Genomic DNA, 15,230 nt, shown 5'->3' with positions numbered 1-15,230 from the left:
GCCATCTTTCTGGACAAACATTCATTATTATTTACAGTTGGTGGATTTATATACGATGGAATGAAAATCGGGTTGTTTCTGTAACCTTAAATCCTTCATCTCTTATGAGGTACACACCCATATTGAATTGAGTGATAGCAAGAAGCTTTGGATACTCTACCAGACGTAGTAGTGATAAATTAACTGACTGATGCTACTAGCTACCTGTACCCCATCCCAAGTAGACTTGGAAGGGAATGATGGTGGCTGCTTTATGAGAGCTGGATAAATTCGTGACCTAACATTTGGTTTTACACTGTTGAAGAAGAGCAATGGTTTGTAGTAAGCTTTTGCTTAGCATAAGGTTAGGATGTATGATCTTCTTTTCCAAAGGTAAATCACTCACACCGTCTGCGGCAACAGCAGGATTTTTATTACCTTGGGTGATTTTCAAGCAAACAGGAAAGATAAGGTAGTTCATTGTACATGCATGGCTGGGTAGGTACAAAGTGACTGACAACTGGGTTGTCGAATGTCATTTAGGTTAGGTGAAGCTTGTTCTCACATTGCTGTAAGATTAAGCAACTGAACTATGTAGGCAAAGTGGGCTACATTCCTACACATCCTACTTGTGTAGTTGGATTTGTCTACCACAGAAGTAGCTATATAAAGGAATCTGAAACTGTACTGTCAGTATTCAAGTCAGCATCTATGACCAATGCTTGTATGCCTTCACAAGCAGATATGCTACCCTGAAACCTACAAGTTTACTACACCGTCAACCAAGTATGTTCCATTAGAGTAAATGATTGACATAAATTTCTATAGGTGGGGCTGTGCACATGAGAAAGATGCATTAGCTGCATACAAAGATATTTTGGTCAATAAAAATGACAATTTCATGATCATCAAAGTTAGTCTCTTTGTAGATAGTACCCATCCTATTCTTGGTGCTACACCTGATGATATGACCCAGTGCACCTGTTCCAGTAATGGGACAGTAGAAGTGAAAAGTCTTTTGCTACAAGGATGATGAATTGGCAGATGAAGTCAATGGGCAGTTCTGCCTAGCTAAGAATGAACAAGGCACCTGGCAGCTGAAACCTGGCCATGTGTACTACAGTTGTACTATCACAGCTTTAAACGGAAGTATGTGCAGTACAGCATGGTGACTTGTAGTATGGACTGGGCAGACAACAATTGTAGAGAGTGAGTAAAAAGAAGCCAAGATTTTTTCCACAGAAAGGTAGAGATTGTGAAAGACCTTTTTATTACTTCCTGAGATAGTGGGAAAGTGGTATACAAGAACACCAGTGGCTGATTTCCAGCACATGGTACCAATTGCACCCACAAGTAACACTACCAGTAGAGATCATGAAGATGATGACACAGATGACAGCAGGTTGTGGTGCTACTGCAGTAAACCTGGCTTTGCTGATGTGTGACAATAAACAGTGTACAATCTGCAATTGCCACATCACCATCATTATTACTAAATATAGTTTGGTAAAACATCTTACAGTATAGTGTATTAAAGTACAAGTGTAGACCGATCGCTCAGTCTACATGTATGCGTACTGTGGACAATTTCCTACTTTAATCAATCTCCTGCTCCTCAACTTCCCTTTCGTGAAAGGCAGAGTTTTGACTTCTGCTAGATATATTCTGGTCTTGTTGCTCCTGTCAGCCAACACAACATCACCTGCAGAAGGTATTCAATTATATATATACTCAATACTGTGCATTGTGGTAGTTACCGGGAAGAAGTAAATCCAAGATAATTTCCTGACAACTCTGTGATTTCCTTGTCACTCATGTGACCTCCTACACAATTTGACGCAATTGAGATTGTCCCTTGTGGAGTATGCATCGTCAATCTCAAGACACCTCTTTCTGGCCAATTTTTGATGTCTTTGTAGCTGCTACATTGAGGATCCAATGGAAATTCCTTGAAACAGTTGACCAAACCTGTATCCAATGTCTTAATCAAAAAAATTCAGGCAAAGCTAAAGGAAAAACATTATTGTAAGTTTTGGTAACTTGCTATGACTATTTAAGTGTGGTGAGATCTAATTCACAAAAGCACCGAACAGTATCCACTCCAGAAATCATACAAGTGAATTGCAGTAGTGTACTTGTATAGAACTTCAGCGCAACTTTATTGGCATCACTCTTTAAATAAAGTCAATTCCAGCTGATTGCAAATTGCAGCATTCTCTCTCACATGGCATTCTCTTTCGTAAGCTCTATATTCTACTTCTTAAGTACTGCATTCTTCTCCTTCAGCTCATCTAACTCCTTCCTCTCTAGGACTGTTTGTGGGCCTTCATCTTGAACTGCAATCCACCATTGCAACAGTTACCATTCAACCTGTCATTAACTTCAACTGCATTACTCCCTTCATCTGTACTAACCGCTTCAACTGTGTCACTTCCTTCATCCATACTAACTTCACCTGTAACATTAGCAGTGTCACTAACAGCGCTCTTCTTTGCATTCCTTTGTTGTAATCTTCCTCATCTGGTACTTCACATGTATACCCAAGTTCAAGGATGGTGTCCAATCAGGATTAGTATCATTGTAGAGATCAGATGGTTTTCCTATATAAACATTTACTTATATAAATAACTTGCTACATACACTGTAACTGAGATTACATGGCCACGATGTCATGTTCAGCAATCAACAAACACTTCAGTACAAGCTTTGGCACAACAAAAAAAATGTTTATGAACCCATAAAAGTAACACTAGCAGCCCACCCCCCCTCTTATACTGCTCTTGCCAGAAATGAAATGACGCTCATGAACTAGTGAATTTGAAGTGGGAGTCAATTCCTTCCTGTTAATCTTAGCAATCCACGCTAAGCAACTTTTAGTGTATAGTTCCTTTGTTGGTGCTGAATAGCAGCGGGTATAGAGAAAACGGAAAGTTCTTTTTGTCAAGGTTGCTTCTACTCTTACAATTTTTCATACAGCAACCATGAACCATTGTCTCGAAAGATGGCGTCTTCCGGTGTGTCACATGATCACATACATTAGTGCAAGTCCTCTATTACTTGACACTACTACTGACTTTCCACTCAGAAGCTGACTAAATTGCATTACAGTGAAACTCCGTACCATTTGGGCCAATATTTTCTTACTTACATGCTAGCTAACTTGTACACATTGCAATGGCTTGTTTAAACAAGGCACATTGACCTTAATAGCACAGGTCACACGGTACATTCTGTAACTGTGCCTCTTTCCTCTCACAGGGTCAGTTTGAAAAAGATGGTTGCTGACCAGTTCCCACTAAAGTCAACCGAGTTCCCTGTTGGCACTCCACAATACCATGATTATGTGTCAGCTATTGATAAGGTATAGTGTGAGCATACAGTGAGTGTTCTATTAGGGTATTTAACTGTTGTGCAGTGGAAAGTTGATTATCTGTGGTTTAGATATATATATATATATACTGGTTTTGTAATGACCACACTAAATTGTTTAGGATGTAACATAATTTGATCAAACAAACAAAATAATATTTGCTGTATTTGTCCATACTATACAAGCCTGGATATAAATGTTTAAATGAACATATGTTTAGCTCTGGGTGTTTCTTTACTGTGCACTAGGTGCAAGGCGGTAACGGTTAAGTTAGGATGAGAGTACTTACATTATGTAATAGTACAAGAATTGAGAGTAGGCTTTACTGTGATGTCTGACCTGCCATATTGGTGTATGTGTTATTGTGGTGATGATTGACAGCTGCTACAAGCTCTGATTGCCAGTGGTAACAGTGTTATTCTGGATGTGATGGTTGGGATAATATGCCAGGACCCTTGTCAGCTACATGTTTGTGAGGAACAGATACAACTAGCCTTTAATAATTTTATCACCAGGTGTGTGTGTGCGTGCGTGCGTGCGTGTGTGTGTGTGTGTGTGTGTGTGTGTGTGTCGTAGTGTAGCATGTGCGTGTGTGTGTGTGTGTGGCGTAGTGTAGCGTGTGTGTGTGACGTAGTGTAGCGTGTGTGTGTGTGTGTGTGTGTGTGTGTGTGTGTGTGTGTGTGTGTGTGTGTGTGTGTGTGTGTGTGTGTGTCGTAGTGTAGCATGTGTGTGTGTGTGTGGCGTAGTGTAGCATGTGTGTGTGTGTGTGGCGTAGTACAGCTGTATGTGTAGTATGTGTAATGTAGTGTAGTGTGTGTGTGTGTTTGGGTGTGTGCATGTGTAAAAGCACATGCCAACACCCAAGCATTTACAATTATTTATAGTAGTCCCATTTCTATCTCCAGCGTTACTGTACCAGTTGCAATGGAAGCAATCCGTACAGCTTACGCCATCTTCACCAATGAGAATAGCTTCAGCTCTGATGCTAGAAGAGCAGCCATGGATCGTGTGTGTCTTCCTCTACTGCGTGTGTGCAGCGAGCAAGTGCTTCGAGAGTTCTTCCTTGAGAACATCTGTGACATCATGACTGTCCTTGATACTAGGGAGAGCAGAGTATGTCTAATAGTACTTGTACAGTAGAACATTGACACAGTTCAAATTAATGTGCAGAAACTGGTAGAAAAATGGACTAATATGTGTACTTTCCAAAGTGTTAAGACCATTTTAAAAGTTGCTTGCTCAGTACCAGAGTGACCTGTGACATCCACAGCATAGTACATGTTTTAGCTGACCATAAAACTAAAATTGAGTTTAATAAATCACCCAAGCCAACACAAGTCTAACCACTCCATTCATTTTATAAGCGTGCCTAAAGCAGTTCAATTATGGGAGGTACTGTTTAAAGTTATAGCTACGTTTGTCTGGATGATTGCAGAAGTCCAGTAATATCATGGAAGTTCTGTTTAGCGCCCATCTGTTTTCTAGAGTTTTTAGCATGTTTTGTCTTCAACTAAACTATAGATGGACTTACCAAATACTTAGATGGGTAAGCTTCCTTATAGGATGGTTATTTATTTATTTGTAATGTGGGTGTGGTCTATATGCAAAACCATACCTGATATTTATACTGCCGTTGCACCATAAATACCAAATGAGCCAACCACTTGTGAGACAACTCATCGCCATCATAATCACTCAAGCCATGTCTTCTATTGCTTTATTACTGCACCTGTTCTTCACACTACACACTACTGTACGTGCAATGGCAGCAACTGATCGGTTTCCTTGTTGACACAATTATCTTCACTAACATCTGACTTCAGGAAGAAGCAATAAGGTGTGAGCTTCAATTTATCTTCAGCTCTTTGACAAAATTATGTTCAGTCTTCCGTAGTTAAATTGCATGATGACTTTAAAACGGTAATTCAATCCCACAATAATTCCACCTATATGCCCATATAAAACGCTTCAAGTTAGTTAGAGATGAAGTACACTATTATGCCAAGTATTTTTATGCTGTGCTTATTCTCCACCCATTTCTGTGTATGGCCTGTATTTTAAGCAAATCTGTAAGTGACTGGTAAAGATATTTAAAAATTAATATGGCTCTTTTGAAGGTTGCACCCTTTTTTATAGCTTGGCTGTTCTTGTTTTAATATTTTTAAATCTAATCACCTCACCCTATTCCTATGCAGATGTCATCAACCACAGCACTGGAAACTCAACTGGTGTCAAAATTATGTTCGTTTGCACTTGTGGGGCTGCTCTACCGACGATTACCAGCAACAGCCGTCAGTTCCCCAGAGAGTATGATCAACAAAACATTCTGTAAAGGAGCTGTGAAGACTGGCAAAGAGTTAACCCAAGCTGCTACTAAGTAAAGATAAACTGCAACACAGTAGTATTAGAACCTTATTAGAGGGCCGGGTGTACTGTATCGTGAGAAGTTTTAAGAGTGCTCTGTTTCGTGGCACATAATAGTTTTGATTAATTTTTTTCTATCCTGTAAATGACAAGGTTTGCTGGGACTTTGTTGAATGAGGGATATTCACCAAACTGTTGTAATGTAAATTTGCTAAACTTTTATCCACTAAACTGCTTGGTTTGCTGATTCACCAAATGTTAACCTTCTGTCTAATTTATGATAAGTGCAATTGGCCTACTGTTTTGATGTATTTTTTGTACTTTTGATACAACGTTTGATGCAACAAATTGTGTCTCCTTCGTTTAGTGAGATAAAGGCTTCTAATATGCATTTCTTATTTAAAGTACTAAAAAATGTTTACCTCTCGCTGATAATTTTCTGCTGTGTTGTGTGTTCACAGAATCATGTGATGCCCTTGTTACAGGTTGGCACACACAGCTAAGTCGGAGGATCTCCATGGTGATACGACACTGAAGGAACTACGCAGGCAGTACCACTGTACAGCATACAACACTTTAGTAGCTATTGTGTCATGTACTCAAAAGGATGTGAAGTTCTACACCGGATTTCTGTTTACTGAGAACCCTCTGAAGGTACTCATTGTTAACAATAATGTTACCATAAATCCAGAAATGTTCGTGTGAAACCATTTTTTATCTTTTTGTAAGTGTGAAAGCGTTATTCCTGATGGTTAAATTGTTCCCATCAAAAGTGAGTAGGAGTCGGAGTGGTGTTATTTAAAATTTGTAGAAATGTCAGTTTTTACATTTTATAGAAACAAAGCAATATCAACAAAAAGTTCCAATTTCCAAATGGCTCAGATTGTGCAATGGTTACATGCTATTTGGAATTGTATGAAAAAGAAAGTGAAGCCTCACATGTTAATGATGTTTGGCAAAATTTCATACAGCTTGTTGGTAGTACATTTCTATATGATGTGCACCAGAGACGGTTCATGCATGCGTAAAACCACCCTATAAGTACCCAACTGCATGGTCACACTTTGACCTTTGAAAGAATGGGAGGGTTGGGGGGTGGGACCACTGATGTGCTCTCAACTTCACCTTCTTCATATAATTTCAATCATTGCATCATCTGAGCTATTTGTAAATTATATTTCAGAGGCTCAGTTTCACTTATCAATAATGTTGTTTGTAGCTTCTAAGTTACCTTATAGGTGAAGTCGATCTGCTGACCACAACTTCTGTGTGCCAGAGGCTAGTAAGCCACTGCTGTGGAATTTCCCAGCTGAAGTACTGAGATCTATGAGGCATCCTTCAGGAAGGTTTTCACTGCAAGAGTAGCTGCTACCAGTTGATGTGCATAGCTTGTTCCTGCACAGACCAGACACCCCTTGTGCTTAGCTGCTCCCCAGCCCAGCTGGAAGCTAATGGTCACTTGCTCTAATTTCTGCCCGAGAGGTTTCCAATTCCATCTGGAGAGATGTTCTCTCTTCCAAGGAGGTTTGTGAATGGTATAGGAGAACTTTGTGGTTCTGATTGTTGTCTGCTAGGGCTACTTGTAAGTCTCTCTGTAAGTAGTGGTAGAACAGTGGGGCTGGGGAGGGGGCAATAGCTTGGATAGCTGCACAAAGCTACCCCAGAAAATGAGACAGGAGACGGACTGACAAGATGGCTATTCTGACTGCCTCTGCCCAAATCTGCCCATCCTTCAGTTTAACAACCAATCTCCCAGCCTCAGCAGGTCCTGGAGAGTGGTCAAACCTTCCATTTTGAAGTGAGGGTCTCTACCTGCCGTTTGAAGGCTTTGAGGTTGAAGACTGGTCTCATTTGCCCATTCTTTTGGAATCAGGAACAGAGTAGAATAGAATTCTGTCTGAGAGGAGTGATTGTCTTATTGCCCTTTCTTACTATCAGTCACTGCATACACAAACAATAAAATTAATACTGTTATTCAGAATGTTGTTGTATTCTACCTTTACTTCTGCTGCTAGTTAATTTAGCGGTAGAATTAGACCTTCCGTCATTGCTTGCTGTCACAATGTTGTTGTCATATACCTTCTTCTACGATGTCAAGTTTGGCTGCATGTAACCAATGCCACATGTTTTCAGGACATTGTTGCTGCTAATATTACCTTGGCCAGCTGTGCTGTTCCCACTGTCCACCTCAGGTTCACTGCGATCTGTATTATCGTCATCAGTTTCATCATCATTATCAGTACATTTGAACTTTAGATTAGGGGAACCACTTGTAGTACTCCCGTGCTCTTTGTGGAGCTACTATCACTGGATATGAAATTAATGCAATAAAAATGTAAGTGTGAACACCTGTCTGCTTAAGCTGGCAAGATTAACCTCATGCCCTTTGCTTTGACCAATTCAGTAATTGAATTTAACAACATTTATACATTGTGCATACAAGTTGTTGACTCTAGTCATTTCTCTTTTGGGAAGGATCTCTTACCCAAAGGATTTTGATTGGCTGGGTGGATGTTTCCATAACTGTGAGCCTTTACCTGACCTCAAGTAGGGTTGGGGGGGGGCTGCCGAAAACTCAGGGTCACTTGGCGGACCAGCTGGAGATTCTGCAGATTGCCACAGCCTCCTTTAGGAAGCTTTGGCCTGAACAGGCAAGGAGCTGCACATGCCCACCAGTATTCCTCCAGGATTTTAGTCCTCTTCATCAGGGATATCTTGTTGGAGGTGTTGACAAGGAGGCTGATGGCTGTCTTGACAGTATCACCTATCTGGTCCATGGTCACTTGGGGGTTAGGATCGTTCACTGCCTTCAGGAGCTGGCTGAGCAACCCTGTCACTTCTAAGACCAGTCCTTGTAGTGTGTACAGGAAGTGGTCCATCAACTTGGCAAGTCTGGAACACTTGGATGCCATATTGTATAGAAATGGGGCTCTTGTCAGCTGGTTTTGCAGAAGCGTGTAGAGCTACGAAGGATCATCTGTCAACTCCCATCATCTTGCAAGTAAACACTTCATTTAGAAACTTATCAGTCCGGTCAACCACTGGTACAACCTTTATGGGTGCTCCCTTAGCTGGTAGATCATCATCCAACAATGGGTTGTGGACATCCATCTCTTTGGCCCACGAAGAACCCTGGTTAAGGATGGTAGTGTCCTGGGCCTCCAAACCATTGTTGTTGTTAGCAAGTGGTTGGCCAGGGGGTTGGACAGAATTATCTACCGTTTCATCCCCCTCCTTGTTGTCAACAACTTCCTCAAGGGTGCAATGCTGAAACGAGCTCTCACATTTCAGTGCGTTGACATTTTGACAAATCAATGCCATTACATCAGACAGCGTCTTTATTTTAGCTGTGCCAGGATTTCACTATCTATCAAAGACAATGTAAAACACAACCAACAAACTACGGTGAGCTTGAAAAAAAGGTCAAAGTGTGACCATGTAATTGAGTATTTATAGGATGGTCTTATATGTATGGGCAAACAGTTTCCAGTGCATGTTATATAGAAATGTACTACCAAGGCAACAAGCTGTAAATGTTTGGAATTAGGGCAAATACCATTGATACGCGAGACTGTGCCTTCTGAAATGTAATTGATGATTGAGACAAGTGTTAAAAGTTATCATCAAATTTTGTCGATAATTTTACCGCTGAACCTTTGTGCCATGTATCTACATTGTGATTGCATGATTCCTCTTGTGGATTACATGACCATGTTCTCCACCCCCTCAGGGCCAGTTCCTATGGGACAATCTGGTTGATTTAGAGAGACAATATCAGTTTGAGGTGGAGGTAGAGAAGACCATTGCCTTTAAGAGACAACTGAATGTGATCCGAGAAGATATCCAGTCCAATAATAGCCAATCGGATGACAGTCCATCCTCCACCAGCACCGGTAGTGTGTTGTGTGTTTTTGCACCAATTGCACACACTATTTCAGAGATACAGATACCCAAACACCAGATGTTATATACAGTAGGAGTTTTGAAAGCTGAAGTTCTACTCAGATTTTAGAATTTTAGTCTACTTTTAGTTTAAAATCTAATCCAATGCTTTAAACTATGAAAATAAACTAACTGAAGTTGCAACTTAGCTTTGATTGCTCTATTAGAGTATCTTGATAGTTTTTAGTGTAGTGGGAGGTTATTGTTATTGTTATTGTTATTAGCGCTTTACAGGTTTATTCAATATTTTTGTTAATTGTAAATGCATGCTTGCTACTGCAATATGGTGATATATAGAGGTTTTGCTATGATAAACATAGCAATAAAGCTATAGTTAGACTATAAATTTAGAAGAGAATTTCTGTTGTAACCATAGGACCCACCTAGATCTGCCACTGCTACCTACCCATGCTAAGAATTGTACTGATACTGTTATTGAGTATGCCTCCTAACACATAATACTAGGATTTATCCAGCTGTTCTGCTTTGTTATATAGTTGTCTGCTTGCTATGATGTAACATTACATCACTATAATGTATTATGGTCATACAGGACATCCTCGCTACTTATCCTCACTATTCCTTGCTGGCAGTAGTTTGAGTGAAGATGTGTCTCAGTTTGATTTCTCCACTGGAGCTCATGTGATGCCTGTTCTACACACACGACAAGTACGCCACAAGACGTCATCTTCATCTCAAGTGAGTAAGAGACTGCTCTAGTACCAGACTCCTCTTTAGAACAGGCACAGAATAAAGTACATGAGTACAATGCAATCTCGAACACTTCTGTGTGTGTGTTTGTCAGTACAGTTGCAAAATATGAATGAATTTGTTTGAATAAATGGAGGAAACCCATGCAACAGCTCTGCTAAACCATTCTATTAGAGCCTACGCTTATAGTACTGTATACAATTACAGTAAAAAGTAGGAATTTCAAGTTCGATTAGGGATCAAGTAAATAAAAGGTAGTGAAACAAAGATTGCCTACATCTGAATTTTAATCCCTACTTCAGTCTATACCCATGACTGAAGTAGGCACAGACGAATCTAGGAGACACTGTCAGGGGGACTGGGGGGGAGCAAGAAGTGTAAAGATAAAACAGTGTTTATTCCACTAAGAGGAGAAGAATTGACTTCTAGTACACAAGTTATATTCATTTGCATAACTTTGTTTGGTGCAGTTGGATAAATGAAGGGCATGCACTTTCTAAGACTATGTCTTTTAAGAAAAATTTTAAAATTAGTCCTCCTAGGTTTGAATTTGATAACAACTAGCTAACAAAGTTTATGCTTTGCAAAGCATAACTATACTATGTGAGATAAAACCTAGTGTAGTAAATCAAACTAAAGTAGCTATATATTGTTTAACATTAGAATTTTGACTGTTCTATTAGAGTAGTGACTGCTCTATTAGAGTATCTCGATCTTGGCACTAAACTGAACTTAATTTCCTCTCTTTCTTCACAGTGTACAGTTTATAACTGTAAATTGCATTTATAAGTGTTGTTTTTTATTTGCCCTTTGGCTTTCTGTACTTCTGAGTATAGTGTGAATGCATGATTCCAGTTTTGATGTCAGTATAGTCCTGTAAGGGCCAGGGGAGGCAAAGCCCCCCTTGCCCCCCCTCAGATCCACCTATGGAAGTAGGGATTAAATGTCCACTAGTATATCTTCAGGTGTAGGTGATCTCCCTTGTTTCACTACTTTTTATTTATTTGATCCATAATCGAACTTAAAATTCCTAATTTTTCCTTGTACTTGTTCTAACAGAACTTACACCAGTCTCATAATTATAGCTGCAATTATCACTCTCACCAAGTCATTGCCTACAATGTGTTTGCTCTTCTACTTGTACAGGTTGACAACTTGGACAAGTCTCAGCTGGTAGCTGAGGAGGAGAAGGTTGAACAAGATGACCTCAACACTCATGAAGTCATGGCAACACTCACTCAGTTGCTAACACACATGGAACATAACAGCATCACTCCTGCGGTGGATGAGGTGGGTGTGGCTTGTGTTTGTTGCTGTCTGCTTACATGTTTAATTACAGTGGGATAATCTCTTTTATTAGTGTAATATTTTGTTCTGGTGATCATGTACTCTCTGGACTAAATGTATTGTAATGTTTTTTTAGCTTTAGCTGTATAGCTATAGGTTTTCCAAGTAACACGAGTAATTTGTGGAAAACTGCTTTGTTGCTAAATTCTGAAATGTTCGCCAAAATTGGTTTAGAACTTTTATCATTTTAAAGAAAATGGAAATGTGTGACTGATTAAACATGTGTCTATGGGCTTGCTGGAGTGCCTTTTATTCATTTGTCTTCTAATTCTTTAGGGCACCAAGCCTACAGACATGCCATCTTGGATGACTTGTATTCACAAAACATTTACTGGTAGTACTACCAAGAAGAATGTCCGACTATTCATCGCTAGACTGATCACTAACAGACCAAAGGTACTACATGTTTGATTTATGGGTCAAATGAGGGACCATAAATGTGTGGAAAGAAAAGTCCTAGAAAGTGGGAGTAAACTTCTTGTCAAGATGAATTGCAGTGGAGTTTGGAATTTTAAACAAACGGTGCCGATTGCACTCCTCACATCATCAGAGCAGTTTTAATTGTTTCAATCTTTAGTTACCCAAGCACTATATTTTCTGTTTGTGTTGATCTGAGTTATGTAGCTCCTATGAAAGTTAGTAATTTATCAAAGAGGTGTGTTAACAACATGTCCAATACACCTAAATTCAGTCAGTGCACCCAATATAAAGCCTCGGAACTTGCTTAAACTTGCTGATGTCAACATGCTCTTTGATAAACACTTCTGGTGTTTAAGGGCTTCACAGTGCTACTAGTAGGTATACTGTGTAATAATAGTTATTTTAGAAAATGTAGAACAAGAAACAGACTATAGTCAAGGGGGTATATGTAAACAGACTATAGTCAAGGGGGTATATGTATATATTTAGTGTTGTTTCTTGTGGTAGGTATTTCAGCCATATGCTCAATTTTGGTTGGAGCCACTGACTCAGCTGTTGGTTACTGGAGACAATGAAGGGATACACTACCTCGTAGTGGAGGTTGTCGTGACAATGCTCACATGGGCTGAGACAACTATTCCAGATGTGAGACTGGTGTCAGCAGATTAATGTATTGTGGGTTTTGTTGATATGTGCAGGATAGATTTTTAGCTTCACGATTACTGGAGTTCCTGATGCAGAATGCTCACCACGAGCACCGACGTATCTTTAGGAACAATTTAGAAATCATCAAATCTCTGGTGGAATGTTGGAGGAACAAACTAGATGTTCCTACAAAGTGAGACAATAACTACATTACAATTGAAATTATAAGGGTAGTATATAGCAATTTCCCCATGATTTATTTTGCCTCTTTCCATGCAGTTTGTAATTTATCAATTATTGTTTTCAGCATTTAAGCTTGTTCACCTAAGTGGCTTTTTTTAGGTGGTACACGATCTGGGTTTTTCCAGTTAACTGGTTTACACAGGTAACTAGTGACCATGTTAAACAGGTAGGTACTTTGTACACAAATAACTGATGCACTTCAGGGATTATATCAAGTTGACTGATCAGAGCAGGCTTTGGTATACAATGCAATGATAAAGACAATTAAAACATTTCTTTGCTCTTGTTTTATGCCCTTACTGCCTGTTCCACCCAATAGGATTATTTACCAACACTTCTCCAATCCTTCACTGGAGTCAAAGAGTAACCTCACCGGGATACAGTTGCTAGGAATAGTTCTAGCCAATGGGCTGGCCCCATTTGACCCTACAACATCTGGTACTATTGATGAGAAAAGGTCAGTGCTACTGAGTGACCTTTACTAGTGAGGGACACCCACAAGAGTGACCTTTGCATCACAGGTTCTACACTGCACTGGTTGCTAATCTAAAGAACAAGTACAAGGAGATTCATGCGTCAGCAGCTGAAGTGTTAGGGATGGTACTAAACTACATTGCTGAGAAGAAGCATGTATGTTGTCATTGTGGTACACTGGAACCTGTTATTGTGGATAATTGAGAACACCTACATAATTCAGACACTTAAGGTTCTAAGTTATCCCTTAGTATACAACTGACTTGGAAAGTCAGGACACTTTTGGTTTGCCTGAAGGCATACAAGTTCCACTGTACAAAAATAAGACTTAGGTTAGGATTCGTAAAGCAACTGAAATTATTACGCCGTGGTGTGTACTAATGCGTTATTATGTGTGCAAATGCTAAATAGATGCACTGTACAGTACTGTAGAAGAAGTAAATTTTACTGATTAGCAAGTAAAGAACCAACAGTAATATGCTTGTTGCTATGTCTTACAGTGTATGACTTCGCATTTTTCTGTCAGGCCAACAAGGTTTATCATAATAGCTGTCCCCTCTATGGAACTGCAAAAAGGCCACTCCTCCTACTGCATTCAACACAGAATTTTAAAATTTACACCATCTTCTATTAATGATTACGAGCTCATTCAACCGCTTTGCCAATTTAAAGGACATGCTGACCATTCAATATATACTTTCTTTTTATTAATTGGCTGCATATTATCTAGTGTTTTACATGTTCTCATTACTGATCACAGGTAGATTCCAGTCCCATTCATAACATGATATCGGACAAGTTGGTGGAGATGGTGTCTGATGCTAGAGCTGATGATAAGTTCATTACTTGCCTCCATAAACTGCAGCAGTACTATCCTCAGTTTACTGACAGGTAATTTGTGTGTAGTGTAGTGCTGTGTTGTGTGTAGTGTAGTGCAGTGTTGTGTGTAGTGTAGTGCAGTGTTGTGTGTGTTTGTGTGTATGTTTATGTTTATAATGACCACATTCCATGCGAATGGTGCAATAATTAAATCATAACTGATGTTATTACCACTAACGTCACTGCTGCAGGTTCTCTCCCAAAGTGCTGTTCATGTTGCCATCGCATCATGGAGTGTTCCGTACCATGTTACTGGAGATAGTCCTGTCCAGAGCTAGGATTATACCCGACTTGTTCATGGAGCTACGTACCAAGGGACTCGCCAGCATGCTGGGGCACAGGTAGGTGTGAACTTCTACAGCTGTTTACTAGTTCTTCTCTGAAAGGACACCTCTGAATTGTTTTTTCAACTTTATACATATGACATTGGTCCTAAATCAATTTTATTAGTGGTTTATACTTCACTTTACAAGAAAAAATATGGGGTTCATATGCCAGGTGCTCGTATATTTTGCTATCCCTTTTACAGAGATGAGGCCACACAAATGGTATGCCTGCAACTGATGGAGATTTTGGTGCAGTCGATGGGTGGGGCTGATGTGGCATACGTCTTACCTCATGTGACATCATTTGCCACTCACCCTAGTGTGCAGTGCAGACAACTGATGTATACCATACTGATAGCAGTCTACAGTAGTTCGTGAGTTGTGTGGGATGGGGTTAGCTGCTGTAAGTTTAGGGGTGTGGCTGTTGTGTGTGTAATAGGACCAGTGAAGATGATATGGAAGTGTTGAGTACTGTGAAGGATCATCTCCTGCAAGGATTGGCTGATGATAGTGAAGCCATAAGGTTTGTC

General features: G+C 39.8%; 1 protein-coding gene across 2 annotated transcripts in view; it reads left to right on the top strand.

The window, feature by feature from the left end:
• Nucleotides 1-15,230, top strand: part of LOC136250167 (DNA-dependent protein kinase catalytic subunit-like) — a 74,187-nt gene that overhangs the window by 33,644 nt on the left and 25,313 nt on the right. For both annotated transcript variants that reach the window (XM_066042346.1, XM_066042347.1), the window contains 17 exons: nucleotides 3,238-3,340; nucleotides 3,731-3,864; nucleotides 4,255-4,462; nucleotides 5,545-5,726; nucleotides 6,199-6,367; nucleotides 9,444-9,606; nucleotides 10,209-10,354; nucleotides 11,513-11,656; nucleotides 11,990-12,109; nucleotides 12,641-12,778; nucleotides 12,832-12,971; nucleotides 13,341-13,478; nucleotides 13,543-13,651; nucleotides 14,256-14,386; nucleotides 14,566-14,715; nucleotides 14,904-15,074; nucleotides 15,140-15,223. In XM_066042346.1, coding sequence (XP_065898418.1) covers nucleotides 3,238-3,340; nucleotides 3,731-3,864; nucleotides 4,255-4,462; nucleotides 5,545-5,726; nucleotides 6,199-6,367; nucleotides 9,444-9,606; nucleotides 10,209-10,354; nucleotides 11,513-11,656; nucleotides 11,990-12,109; nucleotides 12,641-12,778; nucleotides 12,832-12,971; nucleotides 13,341-13,478; nucleotides 13,543-13,651; nucleotides 14,256-14,386; nucleotides 14,566-14,715; nucleotides 14,904-15,074; nucleotides 15,140-15,223 — 2,430 coding nt within the window. The remainder of the gene's footprint in view (nucleotides 1-3,237; nucleotides 3,341-3,730; nucleotides 3,865-4,254; nucleotides 4,463-5,544; nucleotides 5,727-6,198; nucleotides 6,368-9,443; nucleotides 9,607-10,208; nucleotides 10,355-11,512; nucleotides 11,657-11,989; nucleotides 12,110-12,640; nucleotides 12,779-12,831; nucleotides 12,972-13,340; nucleotides 13,479-13,542; nucleotides 13,652-14,255; nucleotides 14,387-14,565; nucleotides 14,716-14,903; nucleotides 15,075-15,139; nucleotides 15,224-15,230) is intronic.

The sequence above is a fragment of the Dysidea avara genome, chromosome 3, assembly GCF_963678975.1.
Source record: "Dysidea avara chromosome 3, odDysAvar1.4, whole genome shotgun sequence".
NCBI lineage: Eukaryota > Metazoa > Porifera > Demospongiae > Dictyoceratida > Dysideidae > Dysidea > Dysidea avara.
This window is presented reverse-complemented; position numbering and strand designations above follow the sequence as displayed.